This window comes from Arachis duranensis, chromosome 7 (assembly GCF_000817695.3).
Source record: "Arachis duranensis cultivar V14167 chromosome 7, aradu.V14167.gnm2.J7QH, whole genome shotgun sequence".
Classification (NCBI taxonomy): Eukaryota; Viridiplantae; Streptophyta; class Magnoliopsida; order Fabales; family Fabaceae; genus Arachis; species Arachis duranensis.
Window position 1 is genome coordinate 24,770,786 of NC_029778.3, and position 14,168 is coordinate 24,784,953.

A 14,168-nucleotide genomic window follows, 5' to 3' on the forward strand; every position below is an offset into this window, starting at 1 on the left:
ACAGTGCCTAAAACGATTTGTGATCAACTTGTTTTAATATTTCTTTAATTTATTTGTCTACAAATTGTATTTGTATCTAAAATAGTTAAAATATTTTAGAAGTATATTCCAAGTGATGCATCCTAAAGGTTAAGTGGTGAAATGATGAAAATATAAACAGAAGAGAACAATTTGAACTGGAAAAATTTTATGAATTTTCATTTATAAGTAATAGAAGTGACTATAAAATATAATCACGTTTCGTTACAGTATATCTCGAAGACAATGAAATGGAAAAAAAAATTACATGACAATACAAACAATGCAGTATGAAGCCCAAGCCCCTTTTTAACCAGACAATTTTTAATTATCGCTGTCGAAATAACATTCATTATACCTAAATTATTTCTCAAACAGAAATCACCATCAGACGCATAGTAGCTAGAATATCGATTTAACTCTTAAAATCTTCCGATTTTAAATGAGTTTATCGATTTTACGAAATTTGTACTAAATCTGACGATTTTACGATTTAAATCTTATTAAGATTTTATGTTTTACATTTTTAATTTACTTTTTCGATTTCACGTAAAATCTCGATTATTTCTACCTTGATTCAGACGTGAAAACCGAAAAAAAAAAAGGAAAAGAAAGTGAAGGAACATAGATCACATTAATGCGAACTCCTGCTTGACCAAAATTTGTTTCCCTCGCCAAGTTCATTGAATATCAATTCCAAACATACTTTAAATATTCATTCTTTATATTTTCACTTACATGTTTCACCTAAATATAGAATGGAAGCTCTTTCTGTTGCAGAAGATATCAAATTAGTCTTCACATTTCTCGTGTACAATACTGATTAAGTGTAGCTAAGAGACCTTCAAATTTGTCATTTTGAATATAGAAACACTTTAGAAGAACCTTATCCCAAAATTAAGTCAACAACATGAACATCTGCAAAAAAATTTCCTTTGTCAAACGGCTCAGATTAGACTGTTATCTTAGGCTTTCAATTCACAATTTATTTCATGTTAAATGATTTGCTTTGATCAAGGGTAGGCAACTCCAACCTCGGATTGGAATCAACACAATGCACGCTAAATTGGAGATTGTTGTTGTATGCGCATGAATTGGCTCAAGCCCCGGAGCTATATATCAACAATGGAACTAATCCATTTTTTCTGGAGTTCAAAGACTTGAGCAAGGACCTTAAAAATCTAGACAAGTACATCGATCTTGGACTCTTTTGTTACCCTCACAGAAAACCCATTACAGTTGATTGCTTAATTATGATCCCTCTTGCTTTTCTTCACTGCATTGTGATCCATGTGCTCGTTTTCTGCCTGTCTTTTACCCATAAGCCATTGCAGTGCCTCAGCCGCGGCGTCTTTTTCCGCAGTCTTTTTATTGTGACAAGGTTGGCCCATTATCTGTATACCATTAAACTCGACTGCAGCCCGAAACTGATTGTTCTGTATTTGCATAGTCTTGTAGATGGGTGCAGCACATCCAGCACGAGCCAGAAGAGTTTGGAGCTGACCTTTAGAATTATCGCCACCAGGTCCACTGTCAGTCCTTGAAACCAATGCTGGTTGCAAGGTCATCACAGATGGTTTCGATGGTTTAATGACCTGGCAGCTAAACACAAATCTGCCCTTACATTTATCTTCGGAAATCAGCAACCGTACAGCAGAAAGCAGCTCGTGAAATAAGTGTATTCCCATCATCGGAAACTGTAGCTGCAAAGTTCAATAGTATATTAAAATTTTAACTCAATTTCATCAACGTAGTTTGTATGAGAATGAAATAAATTTGCACCTACTTTGCTCTGAATGATGTCATCTAGTTTCCTCCTTATGCTCTGAAACATTTCAGCAACAGGAGGTTTCATTAAGAACTCCAGATACCCTCCTAACATTTTTAATTGACCATCCTGCCAGAACAGGAATGTAAACAATATAAAACACTACAAAACATTTTAGAGGTTAATTCCAAACTGCAATATTTTATAAAATAAACACGAGCACCCCAAGAAAAAGAAAAGGAACTAACACCATCTTTTGAGATCTTTCCACCAAAAAGAAGCACCACTGAGTCAGACACAGCAGTTGAGTCACGAAGGAACACCGAATTCACTTTTATCTTCTCATTAAAAACAAGCCACGGATATGGAATTTTGCTTTCTCGAGCATTCACTGAATTCTAGGGAAATGAAACAAACATGTAATCAATATGGGAAAAAATATGAACAGAAGGTTGAAATGATGACATCTAAAACACGCCTACAGTTTTATAACCCATGGCAAATTAATAAATTTGAATGGACTAACCAAATGAAGATGCACTTTACCATCCTCCATTGTTTTCAGAGAAAATGACTTCTCTTTATGCTGCAAATGAAAATATATCATAGTTAATTACCTACCGCATAGACATGGACTCCATATGCAATTTGAACACTCGCTAAAAAGTTTCTACTTTCCATAATAAATTATACTATTTATGCAATATAAATATAAAATAATAAAGGAAAAAAGGAAAAAAATACCACAATAGAGCAAATTCCAGGATATAGCCCATAAAAAATAACTGCTCGTATAAGATGCACATCATAGCTCCACGCATTGCAGTTTGTTGGATTGCTATCAACTATTCCAATATCCTTGAGAAGGGATAAGAATTCCATCCGAAGGGCATCAATAGCTTTCATGGATTGTGAAGAAAGGAAATTTGCCCAGCAGTATTCTTGTCCAGCGAGGTCTATTTCAGCATCTTTCCAGCCATCATAAGCCCTCACAAGGGCAAGATGATCACTATAATCATGGGAGAATTGAGACTTCGCTGCAGCTGCAACCTATAATGAAAAACTTGATAAATCAAACACCAGATAAAAACCTCGTAATAAGGTCCTTGAGCACTGACTGACAAGCCTAACGGACCAATGCTTGTTTCTGTAGTGATACTGTCCAAAATTGAATAATTTAAACGGAACTGAAATATTACTCTTTTTAACTAACTCTTTACACTGAGAAAATGTCAGAAAAAAAATAAACTGATTCTAGTATCACTGACCACCCATAGAAACAACAATTTTAGAAGTATTCATTTCCAAATGAGAGATTATTGTTGGCCCTTAAACGGAAGCTCAATAGCCACTGCTTACTGCCTTTAATTAGCTCCAATAAACGGGTAGGTGGTGATAAAATTTTTATGAAATTTTATAAAATTGATCAATACGGTGAAATGTCTCAATTCAATTGTATTAATGGAGCTCATAGCGTATGAGTTATTGGAGGAGGGAAGTTCACGACATACCCCTGGTGTAAGTGAATACCCAAGAAATATTAATCAACACCACTATTTACAAAAGCAGTTAATGAGAATTTTTATGTCTCCATTCTTACACCTGCTACACATTCCTATATTCTCCTAATCTCACTGGTACCAATGCTAACATTAACACTATGACATTAGTGATCCATATTATGAAGCATCAACAAAGCCTTGCATGGCTAGGACTAACTAACATAACTCCTCATTTATCAAACCTTAGGATTTATTATGTAAAGCTATGCAACAAAGGAACATAACATAGGAAGAGTTGGTTTGCCATTTTATAATTTTAATTGAATTTGGTGTTTCAAGTTTGAAATATAAAACAAACATAAAAAGTTCCCAATTCATTATTATGCCATATGTTTCTGTAGAAATCCAGAACCGAAGAACCGAGGAACATAGAAACACAAGCGAGAGTCAAATGACCTCTTATTGAAAGGATAAAGCTGCAATCATTCAACACAAGTACAACTTACATCTTTTTGGTCCAACGGTGCTAGAAATGGATCTCTCACACTCAGGCTGGCAGTGACAGTTAATATGGGATCCAGGCAATTGAAGATAGCACCCAATATAAGCATCTTCCCTAGTTTGGGTTCCATCGGAAACATTGTCAGGTAGTGCCCTATCAATTGACAGATCAACTATGAGGCTTCAAATTGAATAATAACAATTAATAAGCCAGACTTTCATGTATTGGTAAGAGATTAACCTAGAAGAGTCAGATTCTCATTGTCATCAAAAGCTCCAATTATTTTTAAATATTCAATTGCATTTTGCACCTGTGAATAAAATAAGTAAACAAAGCAGAGATAAACACAAATAATCAACAGTGTGAACAAGCAAATTCATTTCAGAAATAGTGAGTAAAAAACTGCACATGTACAGCTGGAGATAAAATGTAGAACTGAAACGGAGTTTATTATTTTATCCTTACTGCAAGAATCTCTGGAGACTGTAATGCCCTAGACAAGAACTCTGATATCGGTCCAAGTTTTAAACTTTTGATTTGCAAGCAGAGAGATTGCAAAGGTGTTCTCAAAATTTCCGGCAATTGATACTCTGCAAAAGCATCATAAACACATCTAGGATAGAGATGGTAACATTCTCCTGGTTGAACTCGACCAGCTCTTCCTCTTCTCTGTAAAAAATTTCAAGTTAAAAAGACAATAAAATCAGCATTTGAGATCTAAAAACTTCTCACTTCATATCCAGGATGGCAATTGCACTTAGACAATGCTATCTGAGTCCAATGGCAATTTCCTCTTTTATAAAATGGCACAAACAAAGCAATCAGTTAGATAGCTTAACATTATAACCCAAAGATTCACGTTATATCTTATATATTCATAAGGATAATAAACTAGATAGTAAGTTTCAGTGGACTGGGTGCATTTGAGGTTTGCCACAAAGTTGATAAATTAGGCTGCAGCTGGCATTTTAAGCAGATAATGGGAAACTTCAATTAGGCCCAAAAATTATACTGGCATCTGCCTAGATGTTCATGAATACAATATCATTTTCCATGAATACTTTATGCACACAATATGCTTCAAATAAAATAGAATACAACTACAACAACAACAACAAAGCCTTATCCCACTAGGTGGGATCGGCTACATGGATCAAATAATGCCACTATGCTCTATCATGTATCATATCTACAGTGAGACTGTTGACACGTATATTTTCTTTGACCACCTCATGTATGAATTTTTTAGGTCTTCCTCTACCATTCGCCACCTGTCCACCTTCCATCTCATGCACCTTCCTAACCAAGTGCTCTGCTAATCTTCTTCCCACATGTCCAAACCACCTGAGACGAGATTCTACCATCTTTACTACAATAGACGCTACTCCAACTTTCTCTCTTATATCGGTTCCCCCACCGCCCATGCCTTGCCTCTGAAAGTAGATTGATACCTTTCTATGTAATTGGCACTTCATTTTCTTGAACGTAGATGATAATAATAATTACATACAAATAGTATCACTTATCATATAAATCTAAAAAGTAAGAGTATCATGATTATTAATTTATTTGTATGTATCTTTCCCCCCAATCTTGTTATTCAAGTAGAACTGGCTGCTACCCTCATCCCAATGCCTACTTATTCACTAAATATGAACCAAGCCTATAGCAGCACAAATATGAAGAGTTGTGATGTAAGAATCCGTACACAAACTAGGACATTGTCTATATAGCGTATCCCAGTTAAGATAGCATTCAGCCAACACAACAGTTACAGAATTACATGGATCTTTTGTACAAAGTTCTCTAGGAAAAGAATAACACGAAAAAAACCCAGTATAAATATATCAAAGATGGCAGAAGCAAATTGCTTTTTGGTAATATTGAGCAAATTATACATAATGAATGCCAAAGATGAAAAACAACTAGAAGATATCCTTACTTGTTGGGCAGAAACCTTAGAGATCCAGGTTGGAAGCAAACAAGGTGTGTTATTAAGAGCATCATATGATGATTCTTTTTCCTTTCCACAGTCAAGAACGAAAACAATATCGTTTATTGTGATACTCGTTTCAGCAATATTTGTTGCTAACACTATTTTTCGCACTCCTTCAGGTTCTTCAAATATTAATCTCTGTCAATTCAATATACAAGATATTATCCAAGTATGACTTGTATGCAGGACAGTAAGGCACATCTGACATGTTTCTTTCATCGTCACAGGATTATGCATGCAAGAAATTTCTGAAGAGTAAACATGTCTCTAGAAACATCATCATTATTCTTATTTATTCTAACCATAAACTATAACTTTTATTGCTTGCATAGAGCGCATAAAATGCTAAGGAATGTAAGCAGATTGTTAAGTCAACTGCCATCAACAGGGAACAAATTACCTGCTCAGAGCTTGCCATTGATCCATGGCATATAAGAAGCAAAACTCGGCTTTGATCTCCCAAAACAGGATGTAAAAGGAGCTTCTCTTTCAGTGCACTTATATCATCCCATCCAATCATAAAAACCAACACAGCACCTGGCCTTTCGTCCTCACATATATGGCATAAAATATATTCTATGAAGTTAAAACCCATGCAATCAGGATTCCAACATGACAAAGATTCTCGTGTTTGTGGATTGTAATCTTTGAAATCAGCTTCCCTTAAAGAATCCTGGTAATATGTTCCGCAAATGAACTTAATTAAACGGGGAAAATGTCAAGAAATGGAGCAATTATAGTTTGGATATTTTCAATACCTCTACAACAGAAGCAATTTGGCTTTTCCTTTTTCTAGGGGCCTGTTTGTTCATTTTCCAAATCCTTTCTTGACCATAATCATCAATTTGATTATCAGGAGTCAATCTGTAGCCCGACAATTCCAAAATGTCCTCCAAAAAACAGGTTCTAACAGGGTGCGTGAAACCCTAAATTATCAATGACATACATCAATATCAATAAAGAACGGAGAACTTTTAGCTTTTGGCACACAAATAGCAATGCTCAGTACCTCCAACTAAATATATGAAGATTCCTTTTGATCCCATACCAGAAATATAATTTAGAACCTCCATCCCATTTAAAACCTCGCAAGTCCCCACACTTTGTTAAAAAGAAGAAGACAGAGAAAAAGGATTTACTATAACAGAAGAAATTAGTGGAAATTTTCTTCAAGAATTCTTCAGTTATTCCGTTAACATTGTAGGTGAGATGAACCGTAACTTGCACCATTACACTCTATACACCAAATACTTTTGTCCGCTAATATTTTGTTCATTTATCATAATAAATTCACAAAGATAAAGTTTTCCCCCTTCATATAGTTCAATTTTTTTTTTTAAACGCACCGGAATCTTGATTATTGCAGCTCCATTAAAGTATGAGGAGAAGAGCTCTGCATCAAGGGTAGCACTCATTAAAATCAGTTTCATTTCTGGTCGGCGAGGTAGGAGATCTTTAAGGACAATGAGAAGAAAATCTGTCACAGGAGAATGAAAAGAACATGAAATCAACAATCAATTTAGAAACCAATGACTCAATCAGTTTAAAATTTCTACCTTCATTCATCCCACGCTCATGAATTTCATCCACAATAATATGAGTTACATCTTTTAATTTTCTATCAGCTATTAATCTTCTTAATAAGATGCCTGTTGTGCAAAAGAGAAGCCTGGTCTCTCTCCCTTTTATACCCTCCAATCTAACCTTATATCCAACCTTTGATAAACAACAGAGTGAAAGAGAAGGCATATTTTAAAACCTAAACACATTATACTAGAAGAAATGTGTCGATGGAATCATTCACAGTAATTATTTTAAAAGAATCTCACAGATTCACCCAATTTCTCCCCTCTCTCAAGCGCAACCCTCTCAGAAACAGATATCGCTGATATGCGCCTTGGTTGTGTGCATATGATATTACAAGCAGCTCCCTGAAGAGATTCTATTTCACATTCTAAAATAAACTGTGGGAGTTGTGTTGTCTTCCCACATCCTGTTTGTCCCGAAATGATAACCACCTGTAAAAGATGCCACTTAACAACTTTGAATTTGAAAATGCCAAGCCTTGAGATATTGAAATCAACTACAAACTACTTTTACAACAGACCAGCTGGCACAGATGAATCAAATATGCAAGCCGAAGATATGTGTTAAGAGGAAGAAAAAGAGAATATATAGACAATATGAAATAAATGCACAAATACAAATAGATAATTTCCCTAAGTACATATTCTAATAGGTTCTAATCACAATGATTACAAGATTTGAATTAGATTCATGCTGGGATTTGGAGAGATTTTTAGGAAAGCATTTCCTAACTCAATGGAAGAATACAACATATTAACTCATAAAAAATTTAGCATAACTCAAACGGGCATACTGGGCTCTTAAACATTTTTTTCTTTTTTAAAACTAAAGAAAGAAAATAGCCCTAGTAATATACCTAAGCTGTTATTAACTAATGACTAATACCCAATCAATAACAAAATACATATATTCAATAAACCTGATTCCTCAATATCGTTGACAATATTGCTTCCTTCTCTTTATAAGCAGGGAGACTTCTACGAAATTCTAGCATTCTTCTACCTTCTGCCGACTCCTGAAATGAAAAGTTAAGACATCAAGAAGTCTTCTTGTATTTCAGATATGTCTGTTGAGATCTCTGTAAATAATTAAGATGAAGAACTAAGAGGATCCCATTTTTGAACCAAATAACTGTGCTAAAACCTCTATCCGCAAGCATTTGTACAGAATATGGGAGAGGATGACTAATTGTCATAGACCCAGACAACAACTGCTATTCATTTTTGGGTAATGAAGTCATCAAAACAATAGAAGGATATAATAAGGAAAGTGGAAGATAATACATCCTCAATATCAAGAGACAACACCAACACCATAAAAATATGAGAAACAACGTCTCTACACATATCTGTTGAGAAGCCGAATATCATATCCCAAATTAGTTGGTCAGCCAAATAATCCTCCTTAAATATGAGCATGTTCCACCCAGAAAGTAATATGGACCACATGCTTACAACAATGAGCACCAAGTATCTCTGTAATCTAGAGCACAGGTCTATGTATATCCCTTAGCATCTAAAAGGACTTAAGACAATCTATTTAACCATCTAGCAAACCTTGACAGCATAGATCCAGCAGCAACCAACAATGTTTTTCCCTGGAAAAAAGTGGAACTTGCCATTTTGCAGAAGAGGAATATAAGCCTAATGTATAATATACATAAATGTTGAAAACCTATGAGATAAGGCATTGGATGACAATTCCTAGTGAATCAAAGACCTTTCTGAATAGAAATAGGGAGGCCAACAATAGACACTAAGAAAGTTGTTGGAGTTGGACATATTTACACTATAAGGCTCTTCCTCAAGGTACGGGGAGGCATATCTGAGAGCATATTATAGGTAAAGAGAGGCCATAGAGGTGGACTCTGATGACTTATCCCAAGTGACGTTGCTCAAAGTTCTTGGGGTTTCACTAACTTTACTTTCAGGGGGGAAAAGGGTAATGAACAGGTAAATTGTTGGAAATTAGAATAAGCTCGATGGAAAGTTCAAGTTACATGTCTTCAAATAAGGAAATGTCTAAAAATGTATATTAAGGGTGTGTAATAGGAAAAATAATATTCATATTCATTTTGCTGCCAAAAAAAAAATACACAAGAAAGACACACTTAACAGCTATACTAAAAGAAAGGATATGTTAGATAGGCAGAGCTATGGTAGCAGTACCTGGAACGGATATGCAAAATGGATACAAAAATTTTGTAAGAAGTGGGTTACAAGTACACCTATTATATATAATTTTCTTTTTCAATAAATTTCACCTCATATGAACTAATTTTTAATATAATAGAAGAGGAAAACTCAATCTTTCACATAAATGAAGAATAAATTACATAAAAGCATATATTAAATAATTACACAATTTTTTCTCACCATAAAATCTAAGTAGTCACTCATATGGTAACATTCATGTCCTTCCCCACACATTTGACTTCGGTACTATGTAATTAAGAATTCAAAATTGCAAGTGATGGGACAATGAATAGAGTGATAAAATAGTTGAAAGAAATTAAATTAAAAGGATTCCAAGGGGGGACATGTAGAACTTAGTTAAAGATTTTCATCTTAAAAGATTAAATTAATTAAGACAACAAAAGGAAGAGTTCAAAGACAAAGGAAGAAAAGAGATACTTTTAAAGAACAATAGCTGACGAGAGAAAACAGCAAGGCTTTCCATTCTCTCTGCATATCCCTCTAAAAAGACAATGAGCTTTTACATGAAATAGCAGTCAACATATAAACTCATCCCACAAGACTGACTTTTCTGATAATCTGTAATCAATTACACTTTGACAAAAGAACTCCAAATGGTAGCATTGACTGTGTATTGCACATAGGTTAGGCTTCTTTCCTTCCCAAATCTATAAAACCCACTCAACAGGAACTAGTCTAAAGTTCTAGAACATACCCGCATATGCCAAACATACCAATTGAAGTACTCCCACGACTTGGACAACTACCAGAATGAGAAATACAAGCCGTAGGGTTCTCTGTATGAAGAAGTGTAACGGAGAACAAAGATTAGTTGGCAGCCTTAGCCACGGGTACTCCTAAAACTCAGTAATATTTGAACCAAAGGAAATAATAGAACCCATCAGCCATGATTCTACTAGGACAGCAGAACCTTGCAACTAAATATTACCAAAAACAAAGGCCTGATTCAAATGACAAACCACGTGAAATGAAACAAATTAGAAGGCACCTGCAAGAAGAATGGTACTGGCCCCATGATGGATAGAGCCCTTGATAGCAGGATGTGCACCTCACACATCAACAGGCTGCTGCAACTAATAATTCACGTAACAATGATTCCGATGGTGGTGCTCGATGGATAACCTGAACAAGATTCCACCCTCACTTTTATGAGAGAAATTGTAGCCCAACCACTTTAGTTCATGAACCCTACCTTATATTACACCACCTACCTTCATAACTACCAAGGAATTTCTTTGCTACCAATCAGTCTTCTAGTTCCCATCAAACATTTAGCTATTTCCTAAGGCTACAAAAGAAAATTGTGGATTCATAGTCAAACTCAAATAAAGCTGAAACATGGAATGACTACCTGAACCACTCAAAGGTGAATCTTAATGAAATTTCTATTTAATATGCAAAATATACAAAATTCCTTGGAGAGAAAGAAATGGAATACACTGATCGCAATATCCTCAAAAACTACTCTCCTCATACCATCTTCCTCATGTATCACTCACAGAACAGCACTACAATTTTTTTATAGCAATCTTTCATATTCTAACTCAAAATTCAATGCACATCAATACATTAAACATAGGTGAGCTTTCTTTTTCTTTTACCCTCGGAAAATCCAAAGGAAAACTATTTGCAGCATCTTACCAGGAATGCATAAAAATAAGAATAAAATTCATATGACCATCCTTTTTTGGGGGTAAAAGAATTCATATAGCTGCAAACATAAGTTGCAAAAGAAAATGGTGCATATCTAAATTTATTAAGCAGAGATGATAAAATAAAAATATTAAAATAAAATATCAAATTCAATTACAATAACAATTTGCCATGACCATATATTTTTATTAAGACAACCTGCCAAGCTTGTTGCTGATCACGCATTTGCAAGCTTCTTTGCCGGAGAATTTTCTCCAAAGCAGCCTTATTCAATGCTGGCAGCTGAGGTTTCTCAAATAACCTTTCATCCACACCAATACTATCGTTATTTGTTGATCTTGCAAATGACAAATCTGGAAAAGTTTCCTTCATTCTGGATTTTTGGGTTTGGTATTCTTCAAGATAAGCATCAACTCGCCTTAACATAGAAATAGGTATGCTTACCTGTTAATTCCAAAAACCCTTACTTAGGTTTATTTCTATGAGATAAGATGTCCAACAGAATAAGAGTATATTTGGGTAAATTATGATATTAAAATTATTTCAATACTTGATTTTAACTTAGGTATATTTTGTAAGATTGATTATGCGAAAATCAATTTCCAATTAAATGTATTAACCTAAAAGTCATTTATTCTCAGATGTATTAGCATAAAAGTAATTCTAAAAAAATATATCTGACTAAAAATCAAAAGCTAAAAAAACTTGCTTATAAGTAAAGACATTTTTCAAATTAAAATTCTAGCATTTCTGATAAACCCTTTGCTTCTTTTCTTTAGCCCAACAAAATGACTTATTTCAAGACAACTTTTATTTTAATAATAAATATAAAATAACAAAAACTAAATGCTAACTTAATTATTGATAGAGTAAGCTGAGTAAAGGATCTAGAAGAGCCTAGAAACTAGAAACTCTTAAGAGCAGTTGTAAGAGCTGCCAACTAGGATAGATTCCCCCTAACAGTCCCTAACTAACTTAAGTTTGTAAAGACCTTTTTACCCCCTTGTTCTAGAGTGCTGAACACTCTTGTTATCTATGTATAAATACTGACTCAGCACTCTAATGTGAAGATACTCTCATTTTCTACAATTCTCAGTTTCTCCATCTTCTTTCTGTTCTTTCCTTCTCTCACTTTCTCTCTAATCTGAAACACTATCAATTATAACTATTTTCCAAATATAGGCTAAAATTAGTACTAAGGAACAAGATATAAATCTTATAAGGTCGTGACTGAGACAATAGAGGGTAGAAGAGAAATAACATTTAGGGTCAGTTTGGTAACTATCCTAGAACATAAATGTAAAAAACACTCTGCTGTATTTTGTTTGTTTCTCAAGGCAGAATATAGAGACAAGACAAAAAAATTTTGTCTTTGATCCTGCTTCATTGTCCTGGATTGCCTTTTCTGTATCCTTTGCCTTCTCCAAAGTCCAAACAATTTCCAAACAGAGCCTTGGAGACATAACATGTTTGGAGAAAAGGCTAATACAGAATGAAGCAAAATTTCTCTGTCTTGAGATAAAATTTGCCAATTTTCTATGGACCCAAAACCTAGGAATAGTGGAGGCACAAATAGACATTTTGTCATATCTCTGTCAACATTTTCTGAATTACATACACTTCAGATTTTTCTTTTTTCCTTCTTTTTTGTCCTCAACAAAATGGTTCAAGAAAGTACAGGGCACATCAATGAATACAAAACTATACCTCCCTCAGCGGACGTCGATCATCCAAATCAGGTCTGTAGTTGGGAAGTGGAACCTTACTGATGACAACAACTTTTGCATACACATGGCTGCTAGATGGAAATGTAATTGAGTTCCCCCACAACAGAGCAAGAGTAATAACTCCAGCATTAATAGTTGAAAAACGCACACACACCTGTACAATCCCATTTTGCTTGCCAAAGCTGCTATTTGCTGGAACTCACGCCTATCCTTCTTCTCTCTCGAGATCAACTCTTGCTTACTCTCATCATCTAAAAGTGTGATTAATTTCTGCTTCCACTCCACAGCAATATCATTCGCAAGGGAAGCACTCTGAGAAGCAAGTGTTGAAGAAAAACAAAATCAGAAAAAACTAAGACAGCATGCATTTAACTGAGATATCAATTCACTAAAATCTGCAATTTTGGTTATACGTTCAAACCTTATTGCCGTACAGAAAATATGGTATAATCAAAGTAACTAAATTACTATCAACAAGGAAAATGCAGTTAAACATTTTAGAAAGATTCAAGGAGATAGAAGAAGAATGGGACACACAGGAGTATAGCGACATTACAAAAGTGAGTAGTTGAAGATTAGCCATGTTTACAAACATTACGAAAATCAAGAAAGAATTAGAAGTAATCTACTCACTGGACGTGACGAAGCCTCTTCCGGTTGAGAAGGCATCTCTTTTCTTCCTTCAAATTGGAACTGGCAAGAGATGGAAGAAGATGATGAATCAGGGTTCTGGGTTCTGACTGTTAACCCACGAATGCGTTGAATTTAGTTAATTTAAAGCCCTTCAAACGGCGTCGTTTTGTGGTGTTTATGTCTTTACGGCTTCGGTCAGACACATGGATGAGGTAAGTCATAACTCATAAGTGATATGGCGCGTGCAACGTAATCGCCTACTCACCTTGACCTTAATCAGCCCCACCCACCTCTCTATGTAGTACTAACTTAGAATCGTTTTACATTTTGAGAGTATTAGGGGCATTATTTTTGTTAAATTTTGGCCGATACTTAATCATCAAAAGAAAATTAAATAATTTTATATTATTAGATATAATTTTACACTATTAAAAATATTATTAATAGTTATTTGATAACTAAAAATTACAAAATTTACTGTCCCGTAGACTTTCTCTTACATTTTTATTTATTTTTCAAGAAAACAGGGCATTTTATGACTCTTCCTTCCATAGCTCCATGCCTGT

General features: G+C 34.7%; 1 protein-coding gene across 3 annotated transcripts; it reads right to left on the reverse strand.

Annotated features, from left to right (window-relative positions):
* Window positions 1-978: 978 nt before the first annotated feature.
* LOC107458474 (DExH-box ATP-dependent RNA helicase DExH5, mitochondrial) lies at window positions 979-13,745 on the reverse strand. 3 transcript variants are annotated; one of them, XM_016076677.3, is made up of 19 exons: window positions 13,603-13,745; window positions 13,124-13,281; window positions 12,950-13,037; window positions 11,441-11,686; window positions 8,293-8,388; window positions 7,616-7,804; window positions 7,343-7,502; window positions 7,133-7,263; window positions 6,545-6,712; window positions 6,187-6,459; window positions 5,733-5,924; window positions 4,256-4,459; window positions 4,031-4,100; window positions 3,795-3,943; window positions 2,531-2,836; window positions 2,313-2,372; window positions 2,035-2,184; window positions 1,805-1,915; window positions 979-1,721 (listed from the first exon to the last, which is right to left on the reverse strand). In XM_016076677.3, the coding sequence occupies exons 1-19, from the start codon at window positions 13,636-13,638 to the stop codon at window positions 1,266-1,268; spliced, it is 3,243 nt and encodes a 1,080-aa protein (XP_015932163.1). In that variant the 5' UTR covers window positions 13,639-13,745; the 3' UTR covers window positions 979-1,265. The 3 variants fall into 3 exon arrangements, with proteins under 3 accessions (XP_015932163.1, XP_052107952.1, XP_015932167.1); XM_052251992.1 differs by lacking the exons at window positions 11,441-11,686; window positions 12,950-13,037; window positions 13,124-13,281; window positions 13,603-13,745 and adding an exon at window positions 10,578-10,864; XM_016076681.3 differs by lacking the exons at window positions 11,441-11,686; window positions 12,950-13,037; window positions 13,124-13,281; window positions 13,603-13,745 and adding an exon at window positions 10,284-10,864.
* Window positions 13,746-14,168: the final 423 nt, after the last annotated feature.